The following is a 10034-nucleotide window of genomic DNA, read 5'->3' on the forward strand; positions in this document are numbered from 1 at the left end:
CATGTGGCTTCGCCACTGCTAGTCTATAGAGAACGGGAAAAACCCTAAATATGCATGGACGACTTTGATTTGTTGATGCAAATAGATCCATTGGTAGGGATGGTAATGGCTTGAAGCTGGCTAGCCAAAATCAGATTATTATGAAAGTTGTTTATTAAACTGTTTGAAATTTGAATAAAAATGATACTAATATCATACAATCTGTTTTATTTCCGGCTTTGTGCTCCATTTCGGGAGAAATTTTTTGTTGTGACATGAACAAAAGGGGTACACCACATGTTTTAATAGGAATTGTGGGAAATTTTATTTTTTTAGTTATTTGTTGTAGGCATAATTTACTGAACAATTATGGAGGCCTGAGAGAGAGAAGGGGTGCGGTACATAGAGAGAAGAAGAGAGATATGTGTAATTGTGGATGTGTTCTATTTCACCCCATTGTGCCTTTATTTGTAGTAGTAGTAGGATAAGTAAAAACCTTTCCTTTTAGGATTACAACATTTAATAGGTAATCTACTTCTAATAGGAATATAAGAGATATTCCAAGATATACTAGGATTTACACAATCACATTCCTAATCTAATAAGACTGCAACATTATTAACTTTTTAGCACATAAATTTCACCATTTGTTTAGTGACACGTGATGTACTACCCCGTGTACCGATCACACTGAAAAAAATTTCTCATCCCGTGCCCCCTTACCTGACTTCGTGCCCCAATCCGGTCCTCCTTGGGTAAGGGGGTTCCCACCCTCTAACACAACTTGATTAGATCCACGACGTTGTGGCACTTTTCTGACCGTCGGTTATAAATATTTGGATCCAATGTTAGATCTCTTTCCACGCAGCTTGCACCGTTATTATTCTAAATCCGAGCTATATTTCAAATCGGACAAAGATTAATATATATATATATATATATATATATACAGGGAGTTTAAGGGGAGGGATCCCCATTTTTTTTGAAAAAATGGGGACACGCTCCCCACCGTTAGATTGACTTTAATGAAATTGTGTGGTTGAGATTAAAACACAGGCCATAGAATCTCAACCACAGGATTTCATTTAATTCAAATCCAACGGTGGGGACCGTGTCCCTATTTTTTTGAAAAAATGAGGATCCCTTCCCTTAAGCAATTCCTATACAACCAGACCTCCTCGACAACTCCCTCTTCGAGAATGTTCCAGCACACTGGTGGCTTAAAAAATGGTAATCTGCACTCGGGGTCCAAATCGCTCCACGTGGCATCGGACGTGGCGCAAGGTGCGTCCCGGTAAATGATACGCCTCGATCTCATGTCTCTCTCAGTCCTTTTGCTTTCTTCTCCGGTCTCGCTGTAACTCCACTGAAGCTTTCGCTAGAGAGAGAAAGTAGAGAGAGAGAGAGAGAGAGAGAGAGAGAGATTTTGTTTTCAGATTTGTTACACGAGAAAACGAGGTCGTTTTGGATCGGCGATGGACTGCAATGAAGGAGGAAGAGGAGGCTCGACGAAAACGGAGGAGCGGGGAGAAGCTCTGGTGTATATGTGGGGATATCTTCCCGGAGTATCGTCGGAGAAGTCTCCGACACTGTCTCTGACGCCGGTGCAGTTCCCGAATCGGATGGACGGTGGGGATTCGTGGAAGGACGTCTGCGGCGGCGGTTGTGGATTCGCCATGGCCATCTCAGGTTTGGTTCTCCAATTCTCAATCTTTAAAACAAGTGATTAATGCTTAATTGCATGTTCAGTTTGTAAATCCTTTTTTTCAATTTGTTTGGATGATGGTTCTGATTAGAGTGTGGCAAGTTAATGACATGGGGGTCGACCGACGACGGGGGGCAGAGCTACGTCGTTTCAGGGAAGCACGGGGTAATGCAACGATCTTCTAATTGCTGAAATGTTTTCGAAATTCGAATTGTTTGGAATTAATTTTTGCGTTTATGTTGCTGCACGTTTGTTAAGGAGGCCCCGGAGCCTTATCGTCTCCCAAATGAGGCTTCAATACTCAAGGCTGCTGCCGGTTGGGCCCATTGCGTTTCTGTTACGGGTAGGTTTTTGCTCGGATTTCTGGTGACCGTTTGGATTGTGAAAATAATGGAATGAATATTCATAATTCAGTACTTAAATTTGTGTTTGAAATGAAATGATTTATGTGTAAATTGGTTAGTTGGCCGATGTGTGGATTACTAGTGTTTCTTAGCACTAGCTGCATTTAGGCAACACGTGTGAAACACCGCGGTAATTCTTTGATCTGAGTTTGATAACATGAAAAAATATGGATAATCTAGGGCCTGTTTGATGACTATTTCGTTTTTAATTTTTAGTCCATTTTTTGCACCTGAGATATGAAGAAAGTTAGGGAGAAAGGAGATATGAAGAAGGGTGGTGAGAGGGAGGGGAAGAAATAAAGAAGAATAAATGAAAACAAAATTTGTATAGCGAAAACAACTTCAAGTAGACTTTGGTATTTAGTTTTCAATTTGTATTCCTTTTCTTGTACATTTTTTCTATGTCTCTCACACTGTACTTCCTCCTCTCCTCTACATCATTCATTTCTCTCATGTATTTCCCCTCTATATCTACAAGAAAAATGAAAACTAAAAAAGCTAAAAACAAAATGGTTATCAAACGGGTCCCCTTGTTTAGGAGCAGAATGTGAACTAATTGTGGTTATTGGTCAATGTACATACTACAGAGAATGGTGAATTATACACTTGGGGTTGGAAAGAGTGTGTCCCCTCTGGGAATCTTATCGGTGATCTGGGTATGGTGGGACGCCTTCAAAGGGATACTACCGGTAATCAAAGTTCATTACTAGTTGAACAAGGTATTTCTGTAACCTGGGTATATCTGGAAAAACATGCACCTTCAAAATTGTACTAGATCAATGTGATTAAGACCTTATTATTTAATACAGTAAACTTGGTGCCTCAAGGCTTCAATCTGACTAGTGGGACAGTATCTAATCTTGACAGCAAAAGGGCCAGAGAGGACATTGCAAAGCGAAGGAAGATTTCGTCTGCTAAACCTGAATCTGAAAGTTCAACAGGTAGTGAAGAATTCTTCACTCGGTCTCCTTGTCTTGTAACTCTGGGTCCTGGAGTGAGAATCACTACTGTTGCAGCTGGCGGACGCCACACTTTAGCATTAACAGGTAATAATGTTTCAGGTTTATATTTAAGACTCTCAGGGCAGTTGCTTTTCTTTGTGGTCACACCATATAGTTTTGTAGGTTTGTAGGATGTACGAAGCTATGGAAGATTTTTGATGTAACGCAAGACTCCTGATGCATCATAATTTTAACCGAAGTTTCAGATATGGGACAGGTGTGGGGTTGGGGCTATGGAGGCGAAGGACAGCTAGGTTTGGGTACCAGGGTAAAGATGGTTTCTTCTCCTCATGTCATACCCTGTATTGAGCCATCTACTTCTGGGAAGGATAGGTCTTCAGTGGTATCTCAAGGTTCAAAGGTTCCTGGAAGTTGTGTGAAGGAGATTGCTTGTGGAGGCCGGCACAGTGCAGTAATAACAGGTCAGCATTTAAGGGATCATATAGAGCTTGTAACCAGAGAATGAAGAGCTGGTTAATAGACTGCGTTTGTAGGTTGTATGCGTTAATATAATCCTACTTATTTGCTTCCCATCCTTAATTACCTTTGGATCCATGCAAAATGCCGGATTGTTCTTGGTTGTTCTATGGGTCCTGTTAATTTGACCAGTTCATTTGTATTCACTTCTTTACCTTTACAAATGATCTTTCAATTTACAGATGCTGGAGCACTGCTTACGTTTGGCTGGGGGCTCTATGGACAGGTGAGCTTGCTATGCTAGTCAAGGTCTAATGCCATGTTGTCCTGCACTGAGTAAATTGTTTGCTCTTCTTACACACTGTTATAATTAGGAGCTCTACTGATTACATTTTCAATTGAATCACATTTTCTTTTCTTCGTTCTTGTTATTTATCTGTGGCATTTCTTTTCTTTTCACGTTTTGATCCAGTGTGGGCAAGGGAATACAAATGATCAGCTAAGACCAAGTTATCTGAATTCATTATCCGGTACTAAAGTGAAAAACATCGCTGCCGGACTATGGCATACTCTATGTATATCTGATGATGGTCGTGTACATGCTTTTGGTGGGAATCAGTTTGGACAGTTGGGAACAGGTGGCGACGAGGCTGAGGTAAGCTCAACACTCTCTCCGTCTAGGTTCTTTTTTCAGCTTTCTGATCTTAACTTGGCCCATCTTGTTGCTGTATGCATGCATTTTATTTCCTCGTATAAATTAACTAAATCATGTTCTTGTTGCTTCAGACTCTACCTAAGATATTGGATTTTCCAGGTTTGGGAAGCAAGCATGCAAAAGTAGCCTCCTGCGGCGCCCGACATAGTGTCATTCTAACAGGTAAGCAAATGAAGCTCAAAAGCGTTGATACTTGCACTAATTGCTGATAATTCTCAAATCTTTTAATTTGATCATTCCCTTTGTTATTTCGGCTGCAGAAGACGGCCACTTATTTAGTTGGGGGTGGAACAAGTATGGCCAGGTATACTAATTAACATGATCAAAATCTTTGAGCCACAAACGTATATTCTTGAACGATCTTTTTTAACTTTTAACGAACTTTTCCATTCCCGGTTGTATGCAGCTTGGCCTGGGCGATTCCGTGGATAGGAACATTCCTTCTCAAGTTTCTATAGAAGGTTGCCTACCGAAAAATATTGCATGTGGCTGGTGGCATACGCTACTTCTAGCCGAAAGACCCATTTGATGATGACGATAGAAAAGGAATGACTTGTTAGGATGACCAACTTCAACTAGCCTGTGTTATTAGGTGCATACTTAGGCTTGTATCATGTGTACATTATTTCTATGCGCGCATTCGCGGAGCCGTACGGGCATGTGTTCCATTCTTTCTAGTTTTTAAGATGCTGGTTTTCATCAAATTGCATAGAAATCTTCTGCAACCCATTTGATAATTTACAGTCTTCTGATGAGGATTGATGGTGATGTCTCCTAGGTCTCGTCGTCGTCATGTGGTTTCGAAGCACAATATTTGACGGCTTACCCGCTTTTCTTGGATGCAAATGGAGGCGCATCATATCCTGCTTGATATTGAACTTCTTCTGCGTTGCAGAAGATGCAGCAGCGGCCAAAACACATCCATTCTGTGAAAACTCAATGGAGCCTGGGCATATTCAAGCCAACATAACATTTAGAACAGCGACAATTACGGCCTTCTTTCAACTAAATTACGATTTTCGTCTTCCTAGTTTCCGAACAACTGTTGGTCTATGTAGTTTCCTTTTTCGCATTTGGTATCTGTAGTTACTAATTGCAACAATTCAAGGACAAAATTCCACAACTCTTTCAACACAATTAGCACATCATAGACAAATGTGAGAGTAAATAGGGTGTTTTACACGAGTAAAACACCCCGCATTACCCGAAACGTGCTATTTTCGTTGAAAATTTTGACCAAATTGAGTAATTGTTCTTAAATTGCAACTAGTAAACCATGTTCTTAAAACTGCGAAAACTGAAACTACATGGACCAAAGTGGAACTTCACCGAAACTATATGATACGACCAAAACCATACTTCGGCCTTTTTGCTATATGGAATTATTGTAGAGACAGTATACCTCAACAACAAAGTGTGCCCACATGTTGCTTGAGCGAGTTTCCATGACACCCTTCAAGATAGTCAGTTCCAACCGTCGGATAGCTTGGGCTATGTCTAAGAAAAGTCCATGTTCATCACATAGCATCTGCAGTAGTTATAGAAGATTTGGATGAAACGTTTCTGCTATGAAGCTTTGCGTTCAGAAAATTAACAAAGACGAGGACACGCAACAGACCTCTATGAGAATGTGTCCCGAGTGTTCAAGATCTTCTACCACAATGGGGCAAATCTGGTGTTCGCTTCCAACTTCAAAAGCCCTGCTTGTCCCATTTTCACAGCCACTTGTGGCTTCGCTCATGTTATTGGAACGAGGTGCCTGAAAAAGCATCAAGGATTTGGTTAGAAACTTGTGATTAGTGCGTTTGTCTTCAACATCAACGCCACCAGCTGGATTCGGAACTATAAAATGGCTTTGCAGATTAAAAAAGCTTTACGAGTCCAGGATACTGTTACATAAGTGTTTTTTGTCTAAGAGAGTCATAGTGCTTGTGGTGGCAGCTATTCATTGATATATTCATTCTACTTATTTCATGCAAAGAGGTCAAGTTGTTCCAAAATTTCTAATGTATGGATGCTTTTGTTCTTCAACCTACAAAGTAGATCGAAAACTGTCTGGAAAATCAGATGGCAATTAATGGAAGCTCTGCAGCACGAAGGAGCGTTACTTGAAATAAACATTGCATACCTCTTGCTGTGTGTAGCACTTCAGTTTTTCAGCTTGATCAGTCATGTTTCTTAAAAACTGCATGTGTTTTATGGTTCGGTCTAAAAGGCCATCAATGCTGCACTGAATTCACCGCATACAAAGCACATTAAGCTAGAGAAAAATAATCAATTCTGTATTGCCTACAACAAATACAAAAAGGATATTCACCTTGGCACCATTTGGGACAAGTTCCCGCAGCTCCTTGACACGATCTTGAATCAGTTGTCTATCTCTTGGTCTTAGCTTCGGGCTATTGCCAATCTTGGTCTTCCTTGCAGTGCCACCGGATAACTTTTGTTCCCTTTTAGGCTTCACAGATTTGTACCCTTTGCCCTGCTGCTCTTCGTCAACCAAAGTGCTCATCATGTCTGTGAAAGAAGCTGGAGTAGCACCCCTGGCAAGTAAAGCAGATGACTGGTTCCATGTCACCGAACCACTTCCTATTGGGGCACACGCTTCAAATTTCAATTGTTTAAAAGAAGCAGGAAATTGACTTGATGAGGTGATAGATGATTTAATATTGTCTGATTGGCTGGATGAGGTTTCATCTTTGGCTGCAAACGCTTTCACGAGGTTCTCAGCATCACTTCCTTTGGAAAACCATGATGGCTCAATACGGCTAGCAAGATCTTTCTGCAAACTAGAGCTGCTACACGTATCATCAATGCCAATGGATGGATCCCATAAATTTTCGTCAGTCTGCCTCTGCGGAAGTGTTCCAAGTGCTTTGTGTAGTTCACAATTTTCAGGAAAGCTAAAGAAATTATTCACCATGTTGTAATTTGTATCTTTAGCATTAACGTCTTCGAACAGTTCAGCTACACCTCCAACAGGGTAAGAAGTGAAATCGCTCATGGATTCTCCAAACACTTCCAAATTGTAACCACCAAATTGAGAATAGGCTAGGAGTTCTTCCTCCAGACAAGACAACCCAAACATCTGACTTTCCATCATACCCAGCAAGCTGGTATCTATCGACTGACTGAGTGGACTTGATTCTCCACTGTGATAAATTGGTGGAACACCAGTCACACTTTCGTCTCTACTCTTTAGAACTTCTGGCTGATCTGTTCCGGTCTCTAGAAGTGAATCTTCAGCAGTTGGCAAAAAGTGCCCCAATGTCGACAATAGGTTATTATATCTGATGTTATCAACATCTTCTGACTTTTCAACTTTCAGTGGGTTAATGGTAACACCTGATGGCTCAAATGTGGTCTCCATTAAATTTGATGATTGTGACCATGACGATTGAGCTTGACGGTAAGGTACAGTTTTCCCCACACCATTGTGAATGTCATTGAATCTATCTTTCACAAAAGCAACCACTGTTGGATCTTCAGCAACCTGAAATCTTGATAAAAAGAGAAAGGGATAAATAAGAAGAATACAAATCGATGTACATGGGACACAGACAGAGAATTCAGACTGAGAAGCACATGCTCCCTAAGATCTGGAAAGGGGAAAGGACATAAACTTGTAAGCTATAAGCTACGACACTATAATGACAAGGGTTACATGACATAAATTGCTTATCTAGAATGAGTTCAGAATGAGCACGAACCGTCTCCAATGAGCCAAGTTGCAAAACTCCATATGGAAGCACAGGTACAAGTAAAATTGTCTGAATGAGAAATCAAATATGTACTCAGATTTCCATCCATCACAAACATGCGAAACTTGAGGAATTAAAGTCACAAGTGTGGGCTAGTATGTGCTGACATACAAGTTACCTTGATACCCGATGAAAACTGAAGAATCCATTCATCTGGACACTGAGAAAATATATTCTTATTTAGATATACTGTTCACTACTAGAAGAAATTTTACCAACTGTATACGAAGATCGCTAAGAATTTACATCAGCTTGTTAGAATAAGATTTACCTCAGGAACTAACTTAGAGCCAGACTCTCTGGTGCACAGATTGTCAAGGAATACCCAGCTATAGTTTCCTGTACATGCCACCTCACCAACAACCCTGAGAAATTATTCAAATCCACAGTGAACCATTTTTCATTCCCTACGATTTTGAGAAACTTAAAATTAAACATATTGTGCAGCTTGCTGATATCTTTCAAGAACAAAACATTTGCAAATAGCACCAGTTTTTATAAGTGGTGGTCATTAATGTGTGTAGACAAAGAGTTTACGCGAACAACAACTGTAAGACTAATGGAAATTTTGCACCTCCGCTGAAATTTCTTTGGTTACTTATATATTTGCATATATTTCTTGTAAAACACATGTACAGACTTTTTTGGAGAGTCAACGGAGGCACACAACAAGACTAGAGTCAAGAACAAGATTGTACCCTTTTCCAAATGTGTGCTGAAGATATGACATGTCAGCCACTGCTAGTCCAATTGGATATCCTGTAGATCCACCATCATGTATACTTGTTGCAAAACCTTTAAAAAGCATCTGATTTGCGTTGCTGAAATAAATATCATCCGATGCATGTTCCACAGCTTCTCTTGGCTTTGGGTGATGACAGTACCCATCCTCCCACAACAAAATCCTTAGACAACAAGAAGACCAGTATCATAACGAAGATCCGTCACTATAGATTTGATATAGGTGAGATACACAATAACCTCGGCACAGAAAGTCCATTAGGATGTCAATCCTAAATTCCTAATAACATACAAATGTTGAAACCTCTCTATGCATTTATAAATATGTTTCGTATCTTAATGTGATTCGAATCAAACAGAATGCATATAGTACACCAAGGAAGCAGCAAGATCATCATCAAAACTAAAATCGCAAAAGCATTTTGACTAACTAATTAATTACTTTCCGAATTCTAAAGACGGATAAACAGATTAAAATTTTCTACTATAATTCATAGCGAAAACGGGATAAAAGAAGAGAAAAGAAGCTTACAATTCACTCTGGTGCTTGAGCTTCCAAAACACCGCATAATTCCAAGGCGAATTGCTGCAGAGGTTATTCAGCAACTGCCTCAGAGCAGTAGTCCCCATTATCTTCTCAACTTCCTCAAAAGTCTCTCAAATACAACAACTAGTAACAAAATCAATCAATCACTTCTAGAAAAAGCACGCAAAAACAAACAAACACCTTATCTAGCTGCCCCGATACGAAGCCCGACCCGCCTGTTTAATCCGCAATCCAGCTCTTCGTTTAATCGGTGGACCGGTCGAAAACAATTCCATCACTAAACACTAACCCGCTCGCTCTCTCTCTCAGCTACTAACCAGCGTAATCAAAAAGCACTTAAACGAAAAAGCAATTAAACAAATCGAGAATCGATAAGAAGCTCTGCCTCTACTCGTTCGACCGATTCAAATAAGCAGTTCATAACTCTGTTTCGATTAATTCGAATTAAAAATCGCTGCCACACATACAAACAAACACACAATTCTTAGGATCCTTTCATGAAAATTCGATCAGCTACTGCAAGAAAACTGAGAAAGCAGTTACCTCTAGAAACGAAGACGCTGATCGAGTTCGTATTCGGTGGCTTCCATTTCTCTCTGTGTATTGAGTGTTTGGTTGGGCCTTCTTCTTCTTTGTCGCGCTCCCGAACTGCAGAAGCTCCGAATGTCCAAACGCAACATAAACGAAACAACAACGGCTTGTATGCTTTTCTTATACAATATGCAGCCACCGGTGAAACGGTCACGTTTTTTTATATTTTTTTT

General features: G+C 40.2%; 2 protein-coding genes across 14 annotated transcripts; one reads left to right on the forward strand and one right to left on the reverse strand.

Annotated features, from left to right (window-relative positions):
• The first annotated feature begins 1308 nt into the window (after positions 1 to 1308).
• LOC103427591 (ultraviolet-B receptor UVR8-like) lies at positions 1309 to 4925 on the forward strand. Of its 12 annotated transcripts, none has more exons than XR_003772684.2 (11): positions 1309 to 1668; positions 1776 to 1849; positions 1943 to 2027; positions 2676 to 2807; positions 2898 to 3134; positions 3290 to 3511; positions 3749 to 3792; positions 3979 to 4161; positions 4321 to 4383; positions 4482 to 4525; positions 4628 to 4925. XR_003772684.2 is itself a non-coding variant. In XM_029101206.2 (11 exons), exons 1-11 carry the CDS (start codon positions 1455 to 1457, stop codon positions 4748 to 4750), a joined length of 1449 nt encoding a protein of 482 aa, XP_028957039.1. In that variant the 5' UTR covers positions 1309 to 1454; the 3' UTR covers positions 4751 to 4925. The 12 variants fall into 12 exon arrangements, 8 of the variants coding, with proteins under 8 accessions (XP_028957039.1, XP_008363877.2, XP_028957042.1 ...); XR_011580105.1 differs by having other exon boundaries at positions 3296 to 3511; XR_011580106.1 differs by having other exon boundaries at positions 2940 to 3134.
• On the reverse strand, positions 4784 to 10034 carry LOC103427592 (transcription factor EMB1444-like). Of its 2 annotated transcripts, none has more exons than XM_008365659.4 (11): positions 9814 to 10034; positions 9256 to 9724; positions 8681 to 8887; positions 8254 to 8347; positions 8101 to 8142; positions 7932 to 7991; positions 6539 to 7714; positions 6350 to 6451; positions 5840 to 5980; positions 5624 to 5749; positions 4784 to 5167 (listed from the first exon to the last, which is right to left on the reverse strand). In XM_008365659.4, the coding sequence occupies exons 2-11, from the start codon at positions 9351 to 9353 to the stop codon at positions 5078 to 5080; spliced, it is 2136 nt and encodes a 711-aa protein (XP_008363881.2). In that variant the 5' UTR covers positions 9354 to 9724; positions 9814 to 10034; the 3' UTR covers positions 4784 to 5077. The 2 variants fall into 2 exon arrangements, with proteins under 2 accessions (XP_008363881.2, XP_028957038.1); XM_029101205.2 differs by having other exon boundaries at positions 9256 to 9393; positions 9814 to 9992.

The sequence above is a fragment of the Malus domestica genome, chromosome 04 (genome assembly GCF_042453785.1).
Source record: "Malus domestica chromosome 04, GDT2T_hap1".
NCBI lineage: Eukaryota > Viridiplantae > Streptophyta > Magnoliopsida > Rosales > Rosaceae > Malus > Malus domestica.